The sequence below is a fragment of the Neoarius graeffei genome, chromosome 12 (assembly GCF_027579695.1).
Source record: "Neoarius graeffei isolate fNeoGra1 chromosome 12, fNeoGra1.pri, whole genome shotgun sequence".
NCBI classification, from domain to species: Eukaryota; Metazoa; Chordata; class Actinopteri; order Siluriformes; family Ariidae; genus Neoarius; species Neoarius graeffei.
Genome location: NC_083580.1, coordinates 20,913,905 through 20,933,690, shown reverse-complemented (window position 1 = coordinate 20,933,690; position 19,786 = coordinate 20,913,905). Strand labels below are relative to the sequence as shown.

Here is a 19,786-nt window from a genome sequence, read left to right as displayed (position 1 = left end):
TGCATGTCTTTGGACTGTGGGGGAAACTGGAGCACCCGGAGGAAACCCACACGGACACGGGGAGAACATGCAAACTCCACACAGAAAAGCCCTCGCCGGCCACAGGGCTCGACCCCGGACCTTCTTGCTGTGAGGCGACAGCGCTAACCATATATTGTAGTGTATGGTAGATATAATGAGAATGAGACACTCTAATATCAGTCGACATTTTATATTTTTAGATGTAAAAATATAAAGTTTTGATTCAAGGAATGACATGCGACCTTTGATCTGGATTTTCATGTGGTTACAATGTCAATTACCTGTAGACGTTTATTGGTGAACTACAAAACTAGAAATTAATACAAACAACAACAAATGATTTACAAAATGTGATCTATGAAAATACTGAGAAAGTGGGTAGTAAGTGGAACAAAAAGATTTTCTGACACAGGTTAAACGTTTGTTTGTTTGTTCGTTTGTTTGTTTGTTTACAAACATTAGAATTACTTCCTTATTTACATAAGCACTGACATCAATATATTTATATAAAAGATATTTTGTACTAAATATAAGTCTATGTAAAACAATTTTAAAATAAAAAACGTTTTTTTTTTCACTTTATACCACATACAAGTAATCAGGAATCAACTCAATTTTTTTTCCAGTGGAAGTTTGAGTAACTATTCATGCACAATTTACATATTGAAAGTCTTTTCTACTTTTGCAATGGCCAAAATATCGTTAAGGTGTCGATAATTGTAGCCGCCGCTCTAGTCTATTGATTAACATGAACTGAACAGACTTTAAGAAGATGTTTAAATGTGAAATGACCGTGTAAATTTATTGCACTACAATAACATTATAATTACCTGCCACCACAACAGCTCTGACCTGCTTGAAGTATGGACTTCACAGCATCTCTGAAGCTGTGCTGTGGTATCAGGCACTGAGACTTTAGCAGCAGATCCTTTAAACCCTATAAGTTGTGAGCTGGGGCCTCCATGGATCAGACTTGTTTGTCCAGCACATCCTGCGGATACTTGATCAGATTACGATATGTTCACAATTGTTCAAAGCTGCTGAGAGTGTTGTTTTTAAGAATGTGATGAAGATGGGAGTCCTTTTTGTTTCCAAATTTGAGATTTTAGTGGAGTTTTATTGACTATGAAGTCTGGATTTGACCAGCTTACGGCCATACCACTCTGACGATGTCTGCTCTTGTCTGATTTGTAAATAATCTTAGACCTATATTGCACGCAAAATAATACAATAACGCATTATTTGATATTTTACTTCATGAATTTCCATCCGTCCATCCATAGCCGCTTATTCCATGCAGGGTCGCAGGCAAGCTGGAGCCTATCCCAGCTGACTACGGGCGAAAGGCGGGGTACACCCTGGACAAGTCGCCAGGTCATCACAAGGCTGACATATAGACACAGACAACCATTCACACTCACATTCACACCTACGGTCAATTTAGAGTCACCAGTTAGCCTAACCTGCATGTCTTTGGACTGTGGGGGAAACCGGAGCACCCGGAGGAAACCCACGCAGACACGGGGAGAACATGCAAACTCCATACAGAAAGGCCCTCGTCTGCCACTGGGTTTGAACCCAGGACCTTCTTGCTGTGAGGTGACAGCGCTAACCACTACACCACCGTGCCATTCATGAATTTTTTTTTTTTTCAAAATAAACACATTACAATTTTGATTCTTGCAACACATTTAAAAAAAAGTTAGGACGGTAAAATCTTTACCACTTTATAATGTTGGCATTCCTTCTCACAAAACTTAAAATATATCTTTAGTGTTTATTTTGAAAAAACAATAAAATTCATGAAGTAAAACTTCAAATAATGTGCTGTTGCATTGTTTTGCATGCAATACAAGTCAAAGATTATTTACAAATCATAGTTTTCAGTTTTAATTTCAATATCAACATCCATCTTTTTCTGATTTGGGGTAGTACGTTATAAACACTGTCCAACTCTTTGTGACCCATTGCAGGGAGAATTATGAACACAGCATATTGTGTCAGCACATGCAAATGTATACAGCATTTATACATCACTGTCTGTTTTCCAGTGGTATCTGTTACCAGACAAAACAAGCACAATGAATGTTTATGAGGGTGTGTGCGCTTTTACAGGAAATTCATACCGACAAGTCATCAGTGGGTAACTGGGTGAGTACAAAAGCAAGTGTGTGTGTGTGTGTGTGTATGCCTGTCTGTCTGTCTGATCATGGATCTGGGTAACCAAAATGTTATGAGCACTTGCATATTTCACTTAACAGTGGTATACTCACACACCCAATGATAATGCAGTAAGCATTTACTGTAAATACTGTGATTGTGCCAATCAACTCCAAAAATATATTTCTTTTTCCAGAACTAGAAATAAAGTTCCACTGGATCCTGTTTCTGTTGATTCTTGTTTTTGTCCTTGGATAGCTCAGAAATGACAGCTTATACTTACTTTATTAGTACTTTTTTCTTGATAGTTTTTCTGTCCAAGGCGGCACGGTGGTGTAGTGGTTAGCACTGTCGCCTCACAGCAAGAAGGTCCTGGGTTCGAGCCCAGTGGCTGACGGGGGGGCGCCTTTCTGTGTGGAGTTTGCATGTTCTCCCCGTGTCTGCATGGGTTTCCTCCGGGTGTTCCGGTTTCCCCCACAGTCCAAAGACATGCAGGTTAGGTTAACTGGTGACTCTAAATTGACTGTAGGTGTGAATGTGAGTGTGAATGGTTGTTTGTCTCTATGTGTTACCCCTGTGATGACCTGGCGACTTGTCCAGGGTGTACCCCGCCTCTCGCCCATAGTCAGATGGGATAGGCTCCAGCTTGCCTGCAACCTTGCACAGGATAAGTGGTTACAGATAATGGATGGATGGATGGATTGATTTTTTTGGCAATAAAAGTACATGTACATAAAATACATAAAACAGATATTGCCAAGAATGGTACAGTAAAGCATAAATATTTCCATTGTGGTTCTCAGTATAAAGAAAAAAAAACAGCAAATAGGCATAGCAAGTGACTAACAAAATAGAAATGAACAAATAAGGCTAATAATACATAAAATTGTCTTGATCATTAACTAGAATTTGTGACAAAGAATTATTTAACAGCTTTCTTAAAATAATATTTAGTCCCTAACAATCTGATAAAACCAGGTAAATCATTCCATAACTTAGCGCCAGTATAATAACAACTGTTTTTATGAAACGAACCAACATGACTGATAGTAAAACAGCCAAAACACTATTTCTGGTACAATGAACTGAAGACAATTGGAAATTAGCTTTCATATATTCAAAGATTCAAATTTAGTGCATACATATGCACTACAGAGCTACTTTCATACACATTTATGCTGTTAACTGTTCTATTACTATTGAAAGCTGAAACACAGATATACACACAGGTATACAAGTATACCTTATTTTGCATACGCAACCACATGCTCACACCCCCACCCCACCCCCCCACCCCACATACACACACTTCCTTTACAGGAAAAAAAACAGCCTCTGAGCTGTTTTTCTTCTCTTCTCTTTCTTTTGTTTTGAGCTGTCAGCAGTATGGTCAGCACATTGCAGACAAGACAAAACCATTATTACTTCCTTTAATCTTCCCAGGTCTTTATTTCCATTTCAGTCTTATGTAATATATATTTCATTGTTTCATTCCTGCTTTTGGGGTGACAAACTGCTTATAGCAAGCGAACAATGACAGTAAATGACTAATATCAGGATTAATATTATTTTTGCTCAGGATATCTTGCACTAACAATGTGCTAGCAATTACATTTGCAAAAAGAACACAAAAAATGCTCAACAGGACAGAAAAACTCCATCCATTATTTGTAACCACTTATCCTGTCCAGGGTTGACTGGTACCAAGTATACTGATTAGTTTACTTACAGTATACTTGTAAGTAAACTAATCTAATACTTCTTGGGACTAAATTGGCCCACTTTTAGTTTATAAAAAGTATACTTTAAGTCTCAGAGAAGTAAACTTTGAGTATACAACTAGTATTTTTTTTATTTTGTACTGCAAGTATACCACAAGTAAACTTATATGCTAATAGTTTACTAGTTCTATACTTGTAGTCCACTTTTTAGTTTACAAAAGCATACTTCATAGTATACTGGAAATATACTATTGGTTTACTTGTTTTATACATCTAGTCCACTTTTTAGTTTACTAAAGTATACTTTGTAGTATACTGGAAATATACTATTGGTTTACTCGTTACACACTTCTAGTCCACTTTTTAGTTTATAAAAGTATACTTTATAGCATACTGGAAATATACTATTAGTTACTGGTTATATATATATCTAGTCCACTTTTTAGTTTACTAAAGTATACTTTGTAGTATACTGGAAATATACTATTGGTTTACTCGTTACACACTTCTAGTCCACTTTTTAGTTTATAAAAGTATACTTTATAGCATACTGGAAATATACTATTAGTTACTGGTTATATATATCTAGTCCACTTTTTAGTTTTGAAGTATACTGCAATTACCCTTCTAGGTATACTATTAGTTTTCTAGCCCTAACCCTTACCTCATGCACACTACCAGTAGACAACTTAAGTGTTTTGTACCTTAAGTTACAATGAAGTTATAAAGGTAAGAATTCACAAAATAAAAACAGATACTCAGGATTAAGAACATATTCATTTTCTTTAAAAATTTAAAGCAACATTGTATTAAATGCCAAAGTATAAAAACATTGCAATGACAACTGAAATTGACATCCAAGCTCTAAAGAAAAACAAAATTAATTATCCCACTCAGGAGAAATGAAAAAAAAAAAACATTATATGGAACCACAGACATACCTAAGAGTTAACAATGTTGTCTAACCCAGCAAAGAACAGTGACAGAACTAGTGGCGGAAAAAATATTGCAAATGTCTGAACTATATCACAAAGAAGCCAATATGTATGAAAAAGAAGTATTTTATAGTATTACTATCAAAAGGATAAGCACAACTACAGGGTAAGTACACTTAAACATAAGGCACAAATATTTTAATACTTTAATACACTTTTAAGTATATCTTGATCAGAAGTTTAAGTACAAGTTTAATATACTTGGACTTTTCTATATACTTTTCAGTATAAGCCAAGTATACTTGTGTGTATAACTTTATTAAGTATATCTCTGGTAAGTAAATAAAAAGTAAACTGAAAGCATACTCTCTTATTTTTAGTTTAAAAGAAGTATACTAGAAGCACACTTGAATGAACTTTTTTTGTAAGGGTGACTAAATCATCCACCCATCCACTATCTGTAGCCGCTTATCCTGTGTAAAGTTGCAGGCAAGCTGGAGCCTATCCCAGCTGACTATGGATGAAAGGCGGGGTACACCCTGGACAAGTCGCCAGGTCATCGCAGGGCTGACACATAGACACAGACAACCATTCACACCGACGGTCAATTTAGAGTCACCAATTAGCCTAACCTGCATGTCTTTGGACTGTGGGGGAAACCGGGGCACCCGGAGGAAAGCCACCCAGACACGGGGAGAACATGCAAACTCCATACAGAAAGGCCCTCGTTGGCCGCTGGGCTCGAACCCAGGACCTTCTTGCTGTGAGGCGACAGTGCTAACCACTACACCACCGCGCTGTGGCTAAATCAGATATACAATAACAATGATAATGTCCTTTCCACATTGGGGTAATGGGGTGGCGATTTATTGAGTTCCACAAACACAGTGACCATATTGACCAGTGACCACAGTGAACATACAGTTAGGTCCATATATATTTGGACACTGACACAAATTTTGTTTTTTTACCTGTTTACTGAAACATATTCAAGTTATAGTTATATAATGGACATGGACATAAAGTCCAGACTTTCAGCTTTCATTTGAGGGTATCCACATTAAAATTGGATGAAGGGTTTAGGAGTTTCAGCTCCTTAACATGTGCCACCCTGTTTTTAAAGGGACCAAAAGTAATTGGACAATTGACTCAAAGGCTATTTCATGGGCAGGCGTAGGGAATTCCTTCATTATGTCATTCTCAATTAAGCAGATAAAAGGCCTGGAGTTGATTTGAGGTGTGGTGCTTGCATTTGGAAGATTTTGCTGTGAAGAAAACATGTGGTCAAAGGAGCTCTCCATGCAGGTGAAACAAGCCATCCTTAAGCTGCGAAAACAGAAAAAACTCATCTGAGAAATTGCTACAATATTAGGAGTGGCAAAATCTACAGTTTGGTACATCCTGAGAAAGAAAGAAAGCACTGGTGAACTCATCAATGCAAAAAGACCTGGACACCCACAGAAGACAACAGTGGTGGATGATCGCAGAATAATTTCCATGGTGAAGAGAAACCCTTTCACAACAGCCAACCAAGTGAACAACACTCTCCAGGAGGTAGGCGTATCAATATCCAAATCTACCATAAAGAGAAGACTGCATGAAAGTAAATACAGAGGGTTCACTGCACAGTGCAAGCCACTCATAAGCCTCACGAATAAAAAGGCTAGATTGGACTTTGCTAAAAAAGTATCTAAAAAAGCCAGCACAGTTCTGGAAGAACATTCTTTGGACAGATGAAACCAAGATCAACCTCTACCAGAATGATGGCAAGAAAAAAGTATGGCGAAGGTGTGGTACAGCTCATGATCCAAAGCATACCACATCATCTGTAAAACACAGCGGAGGCAGTGTGATGGCTTGGGCATGCATGGCTGCTAGTGGTACTGGGTCACTAGTGTTTATTGATGATGTGACACAGGACAGAAGCGACCGGATGAATTCTGAGGTATTCAGAGACATACTGTGTACTCAAATCCAGCCAAATTGATTGGTCGGCGTTTCATAATACAGATGGACAATGACCCAAAACATAAAGCCAAAGCAGCCCAGGAGTTTATTAACCTCCTAAGGCCCAAGCTGTTTTTTACATGCATTTTTTATTTCTCTTTGCTATTTGGGCTTATTAGAACCTGATTAGAATAAAAACTAAGCATCATCTTTTGATAAGATGTACTTTTAGAGAAAAAGTATGTCCACATATGTGGATTCTTGTTCCAAATTTCTAAAAAGTGCTGTCCACGCATGTGACCGCTAAGCCCTAGGAGGTTAAAGCAAAGAAGTGGAATATTCTTGAATGGCCAAGTCAGTCACCTGATCTCAACCCAATTGAGCATGCATTTCACTTGTTAAAGACTAAACTTCAGACAGAAAGGCCCACAAACAAACAACAACTGAAAACCGCTGCAGTAAAGGCCTGGCAGAGCATTAAAAAGGAGGAAACACAGCGTCTGGTGATGTCCATGAGCTCAAGACTTCAGGCAGTCATTGCCAACAAAGGGTTTTCAACCAAGTATTAGAAATGAACATTTTATTTACAATTATTTAATTTGGACTCTAAATTGACCGTAGATGTGAATGTGAGTCTGAATGGTTGTCTGTGTCTATGTGTCAGCCCTGTGATGACCTGGCGACTTGTCCAGGGTGTACCCCGCCTTTCGCCCGTAGTCAGCTGGGATAGGCTCCAGCTTGCCTGCGACCCTGTAGAAGGATAAAGCGGCTAGAGATAATGAGATGAGATGAGATTATTTAATTTGTCCAATTACTTTTGAGCCCCTGAAATGAAGGGATTGTGTTTAAAAAATGCTTTAGTTCCTCACATTTTTATGCAATCATTTTGTTCAACCCACTGAATTAAAGCTGAAAGTCTGAACTTCAACTGCATCTGAATTGTTTTGTTCAAAATTCATTATGGTAATGTACAGAACCAAAATTAGAAAAATGTTGCCTCTGTCCAAATATTTATGGACCTAACTGTATTTAGACCTCGGTTGTACCTATGAACTTACACACTAAACAAAAGTGTAACTGAGTTACATGATTTTTTTTGAACAGGCCAAGTTAAATAAGTACACTATATGGTCAAAAGTATGTGGACACCTGACCAGTGAATATCTCATCTCAAAACCATGGGGTTGGTCTCCCTTTTTCTGGTATAATATTCTCCACTGTTCTGAGAAGGCTTTCCACTAGACTTTGGACCATGGTTGTGGGGATATACCCATTCAGCCACAAGAGCATTAGTGAGATTGGGCACTAATATCTAACCAGTAGGCCTAGTGTTCCAATTCATCCTAAAGGTGTTCAGTAGGGTTGAGGTTAGGACTCTGTGAAGGCCAATCGAACTTTTCCACTCCGGCTTTAGCAAATCATGTCTTCATGGACATTACTTTGTGCACAGGGGCATTGTCGTACAGGAACAGGTTTGGCCCCTTAGTTCAAATGAAGGGTAATTGTAATACTACACAGCCCCTCCAGGATTTCGCGATGTTGCGATTTGCAACATCAACGCAAATTCAACCAATCCCCGTGAATTCAGGGCGGTGTTGCAAATTTGACCAATCGTTGGCGTCGACAAACTACCTTCCGCCTTACTTCCGTGTATACGTTCAAGAGAAGCAGCATGTGTGAGTCAGTGTTTATGTAGGCTTAAATTCTGTTACTGAAAGTGTGTTATGTTTACAGTGAAGGACTGTGTGCACTTTACATTATTTTTTACTTAATACAAGAAATTAATGGATGCCAACATTTTTGCCAAAATGTTATTTTATTTTCCATTGTTTAGGCAGCTTCAGCATCATACTGTGAGATTCTGTTCAAATTGTTTTTTTTTTCTCTTCTATGAAGCCTGAGCCATTTATTTTATTAGTTTATGATTATTGTTTAATTTAGTCTTCAGGAGAGACTGCCTGCACACAGTACTAGTATTAATAGTTTTTTTTTCTTACATGAAAGCTGAGGCATTTATATTATATTTTAAGGTAACTTCATGTTGTGCTGTGAGGTTCTATGCACTTTAACTTTTGAACCAACAGGTGCATTTGGATAAGTAAAACCTATTTTTCTGCATTTTTGTAGTCCTGGTAATCTTTTATATTGGTAAAGTTGTTTATAGGACCATTTCTCAGTGTCTTTGTTGTTTAATCAATAGTTTTTCAGTAATATCTTAATATTTAACATATCACTCAATTTTAATCACAAAAAGAGAAAATCGCAACAATTTCTCACAACTTTCACTTCCTCCCGCAATGTAATCGCAACAAAAACCTAAAAAACACCGCAACTTTCATCGCAATTTTTTGGAAACCCCCTGCAACATCAGACATTTTAGCCCGCAACAATCACAAAAAAGGCCCGCAAAATCCTGGGGGGACTGACTACAGCATACAAAGACATCATGTACCGTCCAACTTGATGGCAACAGTTTGGGGGATGGCTCGCAAATGTCTATGATGGTCAGGTGTCCATATACTTTTGGCAACGTAGTGTATGGTTTTAATTTTTTGGGTCAGTTAGCATCCCTAATGTCCTCTGGAGCATTATTACAGAGTTTATGGACAATGTAAGAATATCTACCACAGGCTAAGCTATGACTAGTCCTCTCTTTAGGCCTCAGCTGAAAGAAATGCTCAGAATGGGTTTAAGGAGATCGGCTAAATACACAACTCAAGTTAAGCCTTTTACAAAGATGATAATAATAATAATATATTTGGCAAAGCAGGGGATTTCTTATATATTTCTTCAGAAAGAGACAGAATACCAAAATACAAATTTTATTCAATGATCACATGATGCATTTCACAGAGCTGCTTCATACACAGATGAGAGGAAGCATGATGCTAAAACCAGATAAACATAAACACACATGTTCACGCCCACGGAATAGCAGAGGCATCTGTCCAGACCAGTGGAATGAGCTGAGAAAGAGGCTATGATGCCGTGGTATGATTTGATGAGGTCACTTCCTCTTTTGGAATTCCCTTGCAAGGGCATCAAGCTATAGAGGGAACAGGATTGTCAGGGGAAAAAATTAAAGAACCCTCAAAAGAAGAAAGATTTAAAGAAGGTAACTCAAAGAGACATGAGTAAAAATGCACTTGGAGGTGATTAAATACACCTCAAGGTCATAGCCTGATACCAGTTTATACTACTGAAATGGGGCGGCATGGTGGTGTAGTGGTTAGCGCTGTCGCCTCACAGCAAGAAGGTCCGGGTTCGAGCCCCGTGGCCGGCGAGGGCCTTTTTGTGTGGAGTTTGCATGTTCTCCCCGTGTCTGCGTGGGTTTCCTCCGGGTGCTCCGGTTTCCCCCACAGTCCAAAGACATGCAGGTTAGGTTAACTGGTGACTCTAAATTGACCGTGGGTGTGAATGGGAGTGTGAATGGTTGTCTGTGTCTATGTGTCAGCCCTGTGATGACCTGGCGACTTGTCCAGGGTGTACCCCGCCTTTCACCCGTAGTCAGCTGGGATAGGCTCCAGCTTGCTTGCGACCCTGTAGGAAGGATAAAGTGGCTAGAGATAATGAGATGAAATGAGACTACTGAAATGAGGAGCTTCAATTCTTATTTCCTAGTATACATCTAAATAAAATACTACTGATGAAAGCGGTAAAGATTTAATTGAGTCAATCAATTACATTTAAGTAATTAAGCGATTAACACTGTTTTACAAGCGCACGTGTCACTGTTAGAACAAAATATCTGCCATTTTAACAGTTCAGAAACATGAATACATGTAGCGTAAACAGAATTTTCAGGTTTATTTTAAGTTTGCAAGTAGATCTCTTCTTAATATCTGAATAAAAAGTAATAAGATGTAGATTGAGTTCTCACCAGGATGCTCTTCAGGACATTGGTTCTAAGAGGCTTAAGATAGCTGCATTCTCCTGCTTCACACAGTTTAATCTCCCCAGAGATCTGTCCAAGCAGTGAGACACAGCAGGAAGGATGATTTCATAACCACTGACAGGAAATGGGAATACTTTCACTGATTTTTCATTTTATGTTGCTGCATTTTATTTATTATATACTCGTATCTAGTATGGTACAGGACACCAGAACCTTAACGTGAGATATGAGTTACACACACATTTACTGGCCACTTCATTAGGTACACCCTAGATACACCTGCTGTTTGATGCAGTTCTCTAATCAGCCGGTCCCTTGACAGCAGCACAATGCATAAAATCATGCAGATACAAATCAAGAGCTTCAGTTAATGTTCACTTCAAACATCAGAATGGGGAAAATTGTCATCTCTGTGACTTTCACTGTGACATGGGTGTCAGTGCCAGATGGACTGGTTTGAGTATTTTAGAAACTGCTGCTCTCCTGGGGTTTTCACACACAACAGTCTCTAGAGTTTACACAGAGTGGTGCGGGGGAAAAAACATTGAGTGAGCAACAGTTCTGTGAGTGGAAATAAATGCTTTGTTGAAAAGAGAGGTCAGAGGAAAATGGCCAGATTGGTTCGAGCTGCCAGGAAGGATATAGCAACTCACAGCAACTCTTTACAACCCTGGTGAGCAGAAAAGCATCTCAGCATGCAACAGCAGAACACCACATTGGGTTCCAGTCCTGCCAGCCAAGAACAGGAGTCTTAGAGTCAAGAACAAGTTTCTATTAAAGTGGCTGGTGTGTGTGTGTGTGTGTCCCAAATACTTGTTCACATTTCAGTTCTTGTAACAGCTGTTTTATGTAAAATTATGTATGTTTGTGAGAGAAAGAGAGACAGAGACCTCTGACGAGCTGTAAGAGTCGATTTCTCGCTTTCCTCCGGGGTACCAGCCATGAGACCAGTGCTGAGAGACAGACAACTGCGCTTGCAAACACAGCAGCAAGGCAGCAACCAGCAACAGCCTGCACACGCTGACCATCACTCTACACACACAAGTCAAGTCAATTTTATTTGAACATGTGAATTTATAAATGTATCACTAATTAGCAAGCCTGAGGCGATGGTGGCAAGGAAACACTTTAAAATGACATGAGGAAGAAACTGTGAGAGGAACCAGATTCAAAAGGGAACACATCCTCTTTTGGGTGCTAATAGATAGCATTATTATAAATAACATGCTTCTTTAACTGTGTTCTATATAGTCACAAAGTACGACTGTGTAACCAGGAAATTCATTATAGTTTTAACATGAAGTTATCAACTTTTCCCTGATGGAGACTTGAGTGCAAAACTGTTCATGACAACGGCAATCCTAAAGTTATCATGGCAACTGTAGTTCTCAGCTATCATAGCAAATGATTTGTCAGCCATCAAAACTGTGTATCTTTAGTTTGTCCATACGGATGCATACTCACAGATTTTATAATCAATCAATAAAATATCAAAGGCAATTAATAAAGTATTATTGATAAAGTAAGAAAGTCAGGAAGTAATCTGCTGACACACACACAATTGAAAATAATTTCATTTAGCACTTTTTTAAAAAATACTAAAATGTAGTATCAACAGATTAAAATATAAAGTGGAAACAGGCAAAATACACCAAAATACAAGTAGAAAATAATGAGGTGGAGAAGAATCGAACAAGCTTTTATAATACTCTACATCACAATTCAAGAAAATGATGAAATATATTACCTTTTTACCTTGTTTGATGTGTTTTGTTCAGATGTGAATCTTCTGTGAAGTGCAAGTCTGAAAAGCTCTTGTCTTGGAGTTTCAGTGCTTGAGACCATCTTCATACTCCTCTCTATTTATACCCCAATACACACACACACATATACCTACACACACAGTCTGGTCTGAAGGGTTCCGTTGGGACACATAACATCGGCTCAATTCCAATTATCATCTTCAAACACCGCTGACCCCCTGAGGGATGCCACCCGAATACATATATACACTCAAACACACACACACACAAACAATGAATGATATGCAACAACATGGATTTCCATAGGCATGAGTCATTTTGCAGATATAGGCCTACGATTTCAAATGGGGGCTACACCCCCAATTCCAAAAAAGTTGGGATGCTGTGTAAACTGTAAATAAAAACAGAAAGTTATAATTTGCAAATCATGGAAACCCTATATTTCATTGAAAATAGTACAAAGACAACATATCAAATGTTGAAACGGAGAAATTTTATTGTCTTTTGAAAAATATATGCTCATTTTGAATTTGATGTCAGCAACACGTTTCAAAAAAGTTGGGACAGGGGCATGTTTACCACTATGTTGCATCACCTCCTTTTAACAACACTATTTGAGAACTGAGGAGACCAATTGCTGTAGTTTTGAAAGAGAACTCTTGTCCCATTCTTGCCTGATATACAATTTCAGTTGTTCAACATTTCAGGGTCTCCTTTGTTGTATTTTGTGCTTCATAATGCGCCAAATGTTTCAAATGGGAGGCAGGTCTGGACTGCAGGCAGGCCAGTTTTTTTATTTTTATTTTTTATTGTGTACAATTGTGAACAATAGCAAGATAGAATACAATTCCACTTGGCCAATCATCTGGTTCACTGTAGCTCATCTGGTAGCGGGAGGAGTGGTCAGAAGATGCCTGTGGACCCTGCATTTAAAGGCCTGGGGGCCAGTGTCTATGGGTCCAACTACATGTTCTGGAAGGCTATTCCATACCCGGACAGCAGTGTGGAGGAAGGTTCTGTCCAGGGTGCGAGTATTAGAGGCTGGGAGGTCCAGGGCATGATCTGGCATAGCTGTGCATAGGTGGGTGGTTCGCCGTCTAGGGTATGGCAGGGGGAGCATATTCCGGAGATCCGTAGTTTAGCACCTGGACTCTTTTACTACGGAGCCATGCAGTTTTAATATGTGCAGAAAGCGGTTTGGCATTGTCTTGCTGAAAGAAGGAAGGCCTTCCCTGAAAAAGATTTTGTCTGGATGGCAGCATATTGCTCTGAAACGTGTAGATATCATTCAGCATGAATGATGCCTTCCCAGATGTACAAGCTACCCATATGTCATGTACACTAATGCACCCTCATACCATCACAGATGCTTGCTTTTGAACTGTGCACTGATAACAAGCCGGATGGTCTCTTGCCTCTTTAGCCTGGAGGATGCAGTGTCCATGATTTCTAATATATAGATTTAGGCACGGGGCGGCATGGTGGTGTAGTGGTTAGCGCTGTCGCCTCACAGCAAGAAGGTCCTGGGTTCGAGCCCCGGGGCCGGCGAGGGCCTTTCTGTGTGGAGTTTGCATGTTCTCCCCGTGTCCGCGTGGGTTTCCTCCGGGTGCTCCGGTTTCCCCCACAGTCCAAAGACATGCAGGTTAGGTTAACTGGTGACTCTAAATTGACCGTAGGTGTGAATGTGAGTGTGAATGGTTGTCTGTGTCTATGTGTCAGCCCTGTGATGACCTGGCGACTTGTCCAGGGTGTACCCCGCCTTTCGCCCATAGTCAGCTGGGATAGGCTCCAGCTTGCCTGCGACCCTATAGAAGGATAAAGCGGCTAGAGATAATGAGATGAGATTTAGGCACGGGTGGCACGGTGGTGTAGTGGTTAGCGCTGTCGCCTCACAGCAAGAAGGTCCGGGTTCAAGCCCCGTGGCCGGCAAGGGCCTTTCTGTGCGGAGTTTGCATGTTCTCCCCGTGTCCGCGTGGGTTTCCTCCGGGTGCTCCGGTTTCCCCCACAGTCCAAAGACATGCAGGTCCAGGGTGTACCCTGCCTTTCGCCCATAGTCAGCTGGGATAGGCTCCAGCTTGCCTGCGACCCTGTAGAACAGGATAAAGCAGCTAGAGATAATGAGATGAGATTTAGGCACTGCCTAAAAGTGGAGCTCCCATCTGTTTCTGGGTTGTAGAATTTTCTTATATCATAGCCAGTCTTTTTTGTTTTATTTCTTTACTGGCTAGCACTGGCCACTAGGTGGTGTGTATGACTGGTAATTACTAACACTGGCCACTAGGCGGTGTGTAGGACTGGTAATTACTAACACTGACCACTAAGTGGTGTGTATGAGTGGCGGTACACAGACAAACCACAAAAAATCGACTCGATGGGTTTACCATTTTTTCTTAGGTATGGAGCTCCGCTAAAAAGAATTTCTACTTTTGTCAGACAGGGCGGCACAGTGGTGTAGTGGTTAGCACTGTCGCCTCACAGCAAGAAGGTCCAGGTTCGAGCCCCGTGGCTGATGAGGGCCTTTCTGTGTGGAGTTTGCATGTTGTCTGCGTGGGTTTCCTCCGGGTGCTCCGGTTTCCCCCACAGTCCAAAGACATGCAGGTTAGGTTAACTGGTGACTCTAAATTGACCGTAGGTGTGAGTGTGAATGGTTGTTTGTCTCTATGTGTCAGCCCTGTGATGACCTGGTGACTTGCCCAGGGTGTACCCCGCCTCTCACCCGTAGTCAGCTGGGATAGGCTCCAGATTGCCTGCGACCCTGTAGAAGGATAAAGCGGCTAGAGATGATGAGATGAGATTTGTCAGACCTCGGGACAATTTTCCACTTCGCCTCAGTCCATTGTAAAAGAGTTTGGGCCTAGAGAAGGTGGTGGTGTTGTTTATAACTTGCATTTGTGGATGCAGTAATGAACTGTTTTCACAGATGATGGTTTTCTGAAGTGTTCTTGAGCCCATACAGTGATTTCCACTACAGACACGTGTCTGCTTTTAATGCAGTGTCACCTGAGGGCCTGAAGATCACAGGCATCCAGTGTCAGTTTTCAGCCTTGTCTCTTGCATACAGAGATTTCTCCAGATTCTCTGAATCTTTTAATGATATTATGTACCACAGATTCATTTAAATGAATGAACACCATTTGGACAGCAAACACCATAGACTGTGACACAAAACTCAGATTCTACAACAACATAGTTATCCCCACAGCTATCTACACCAGTGAGACCTGGAAGCGTACAGCTCGTGCAAGCAAAAAGCTGGATGTCTTTTCACCAAAGAAGCCTGAGGAAGATCCTAAAAGTGAGATGGCAGGACCATGTTACAAATGAGGAAATATTGTGGAGGGCCAGATCACAACCTTTGAGTGAAATTGTCGCCGAAAGAAGATTACGTCTCACAGGCCACATCTTACGCCTGCCAGACCACCGCCATGCAAAAACAGCCATAACATGGACACGGCCAGTCAGCAAGAGAAGGAGGGGAAGGCCAAAGATCACATGGAGGAGTACTTTCCAGGAGGACCTAAAGAGAATGAACATCCCTGGGAGAAGGCTGATGAAGCTGCGGCTGACAAATCTAAGTGGCAGAAACTTGCTGCCCAATGTGCCAATAGGCACAGGAGGACCTAAGTCTAAGTAAATGTACCACAGATGATGCAATTCCCACATTCTTTGCAATTTTACATTCAGGAACGTTATTCTTAAACTGTTGCACTGTTTGCCCAAAGGCAAGACAAATAAAGACAAGACGAATGATTTTTTTATTGAAAGTAATTTTTAAAAAATTAAAAAGAAATGCATTTTGAACATGATAAACTATTATAATATGCATATAAAGGGATTTTTGTCTCAACCATAATTATTACAATCACCACAGAGAAGGCTATGATTTGTATCAGCTTTTTAAACAGTTTTAAAAGAACAGATTAAAAACATATGTCCTGGCTACTGTGTAGAAGTAGTTTCTCTCTTCAGGAATCATCAGTATGTCAAACAGTGTGTATTATTAATGTTTCATTAGTGTGGCTGCCCTCTTCTGGCCACCCATAAGTCACCTCATTTCCTCTCTGCTGTCCAAGCTGAACTCAGCAGAATGACCTTTGAACTTTGGCAAGTGCTAGGTCACCCTGACAAGACCCAAATCTGAAAATAACTGTGCATGCTGTTAAAGGGCTAATTAATTTGGCTGGGTGAGACACTGATTGAGTTCCTGTCCTTCAAACGGTGTTTAAACACATTGCACTAATCCGCACAAAGTGCCAGTTTGACACACGCACACAAAGCCACGAGGTCACACTGATTCACACTTTAAAATGCCTCAAAATCATTTAAAAATAGACGCATAGTATTACACATGGCAAAATGTACAATCTAGATTAAAAACAATCTGCACATTCAAACCGATCTCTCATAAAATATGCATTAATTTGAATGTGTGAGAGCAATTTCATGGAAATAAAGTCATACAAAAGGCTAAAACCTGACTACTGGCCAAATCTAACCCATTCACACCAGCTGGGGCAGACAATATTCATACTAATAATACTACTAAAGCTATCAGTAAAACGCCAGCACCTGCTCTAACCTGAAATTAATATCTACTCCATTACGATTCAGTCTAATCTCTCCAGCTTCCACAGTGTAGCTAATACAGACAAGAAATTTGACATGTTTAGCCACTTCTAATGGATGCCACTATATAATGCAAACTAATTGCTATATAATGCAAACTAAGTCATAGGATAAAACAGACATTATTGGCCTTACCAAAGCTGTTTTAGTTATATTTAAGGAAGAAAACACAACAGGACATGCTGATATAAGTAATTAGTATAAATATGGAGGTGATTATAGAAAATCACGCATGCTGATTGGTCGAGAGATTCGGATTATTTCCCGATAATCACCTCAAGCAACACACCGTAAGTGAGGAAGAATTACAAATTATGAAAGAAAATGCTGTTCCTAAAAGCACTAAAGATGCTACGAAGTTTGGGTCTAAAACTATTCAAGGGTAAGGTGGAATTGTGATCTATTTTATTGATTTCAAAACAAAGTATTTTATGTGAGTCGTGTAGATAAGTGACACAAGTCTGCGTGCACCTTTATTACATTGGCATGCTCCTTTTGAAGTTTGAAATAAATGATTTTTAAATAAATAATCACCTGTGTGTTGAAACTAAAACAATTATCCGCCTCGACTTCGTCTTGATTATTATTCACCGATATTCACTTCCCCCTCCTTGAACTGCCACCTTATTGTGGTGGAGGGGTTTGTGTGCTTGAATGATCCTAGGAGCTATGTTGTCGGGGGCATTATGCCCCTGTCAGGGTTTCCCAAGGCAGGCAGGTCCTAGGTGACAGGCCAGACTAAGAGCAGTTCACCAAAACCCCTATGGAGAAAAATCCGAGGACCGTGACGTCGCCCGGGATGACGCAGCCGGGGCCCCACCCTGGAGCCAGGCCCGGGGTTGGGGCTCGTATGCGAGCGCTTGGTGGCCGGGTCTTTGCCCATGGGGCCCGGCCGGGCTCAGCCCGAAGAGGTGACGTGGGCCCGACCTCCTGTGGGTTCACCACCCACAGAGGTAGCAGTAGGGGACTGGTGCAATGTGGATTGGGTGGCAGTCGAAGGCAGGGGCCTCGACGACCTGATCCCCGGACACAGCGTCTGGCTGTTGGGACATGGAATGTCACTTCGCTGGGGGGGAAAGAGCCTGAGCTTGTGCGGGAGGTTGAGAGGTACCGGCTAGAGATAGTCGGGCTCACCTCCACGCACAGCTTGGGCTCTGGAACCCAGCTCCTCGAGAGGGGCTGGACTCTCCACTTCTCTGGAGTCGCCCATGGTGAGTGGCGGCGGGCTGGTGTGGGCTTGCTTATAGCTCCCCAGCTCAGCCGCCATGTGTTGGAGTTTACCCCAGTGAACGAGAGGGTCGCCTCTCTGCGCCTTCGGATTGGGGAGAGGGCTCTTGCTGTTGTTTGTGCCTACGGCCCAAATAGCAGTATAGAGTATCCGGCCTTCTTGGAATCCCTGGGAGAGGTACTGAGGAGTGCTCAGACTGGGGACTCCATTGTGTTACTGGGGGACTTCAATGCTCACGTGGGAGATGACAGTGACACCTGGAGGGGCGTGGTTGGGAGGAACGGCCTCCCCGATCTGAACCCGAGTGGTGTTTTGTTATTGGACTTCTGTGCTAGTCACGGTTTGTCCATAACGAACACCATGTTCGAGCATAGGGGTGTCCATAAGTGCACGTGGCACCAGGACACCTTAGGTCGGAGGTCAATGATAGACTTTGTAGTCGTTTCATCTGATCTCCGGCCCTATGTCTTGGACACTCGGGTGAAGAGAGGGGCTGAGCTGTCAACTGATCACCACCTGGTGGTGAGTTGGAGCCGCTGGCGGAGGAGGAAGCTGGACAGACCTGGCAGGCCCAAACGTATGGTGAGGGTCTGCTGGGAACGTCTGGCCGAGCACTCTGTTGGGGAGGTCTTTAACTCCCACCTCCGGGAGAGCTTTTCCCAGCTTCCGAGGGAGGCGGGGGACATTGAGTCTGAGTGGACCATGTTCTCTACCTCCATTGTGGACGCAGCTGTTCGGAGCTGTGGCCGCAAGGTCTCCGGTGCCTGTCGTGGCGGCAATCCCCGAACCCGGTGGTGGACACCAGAAGTAAGGGATGCCATCAAGCTGAAGAAGGAGTCCTATCAGGCCATGTTAACCTCCAGGACTCCCGAGGCAGCTGACGGGTATCGGCAGGCCAGGCGTGCTGCAGCTCGGGCAGTTGCGGAGGCAAAAACTCGGAACTGGGAGGAGTTCGGGGAGGCCATGGAGAAGGACTATCGGTCGGCCTCGAAGAAATTCTGGCAAACCGTCCGGCGCCTCAGGAGGGGGAAGCAGTACTCTGCCAACACTGTTTACAGTGCGGGTGGGGAGCTGTTGACCTCGACTGGGGACATTGTCGGGCGGTGGAAGGAATACTTTGAGGATCTCCTCAATCCCACCGTCATGTCCTCCATTGAGGAAGCGGAGGCTGATGACTCAGAGGTGGACTTGTCCATTACCCAAGCCGAAGTCACTGAGGTGGTTTGCAAGCTCCTCGGTGGCAAGGCACCGGGGGTGGATGAGATCCGCCCTGAGTATCTCAAGTCTCTGGATGTTGTGGGGCTGTCTTGGTTGACACGCCTCTGCAACATCGCGTGGCGGTCAGGGACAGTGCCTCTGGAGTGGCAGACTGGGGTGGTGGTCCCTCTTTTTAAGAAAGGGGACCGGAGAGTGTGCCCCAATTATAGGGGAATCACACTTCTCAGCCGCCCAGGGAAGGTTTACTCCAGGGTACTGGAGAGGAGAATTCG

General features: G+C 42.0%; 1 protein-coding gene and 1 long non-coding RNA gene across 3 annotated transcripts in view; one reads left to right on the top strand and one right to left on the bottom strand.

The window, feature by feature from the left end:
- The window catches only part of LOC132894883 (uncharacterized), a 40,936-nt gene that overhangs the window by 7,276 nt on the left and 13,874 nt on the right, over positions 1 to 19,786 (top strand). The window lies entirely within an intron of this gene.
- Positions 9,633 to 12,675, bottom strand: gnrh2 (gonadotropin-releasing hormone 2). 2 transcript variants are annotated; one of them, XM_060935014.1, is made up of 4 exons: positions 12,427 to 12,675; positions 11,570 to 11,711; positions 10,665 to 10,748; positions 9,633 to 9,830 (listed from the first exon to the last, which is right to left on the bottom strand). In XM_060935014.1, the coding sequence occupies exons 1-4, from the start codon at positions 12,528 to 12,530 to the stop codon at positions 9,792 to 9,794; spliced, it is 369 nt and encodes a 122-aa protein (XP_060790997.1). In that variant the 5' UTR covers positions 12,531 to 12,675; the 3' UTR covers positions 9,633 to 9,791. The 2 variants fall into 2 exon arrangements, with proteins under 2 accessions (XP_060790997.1, XP_060790998.1); XM_060935015.1 differs by having other exon boundaries at positions 12,435 to 12,675.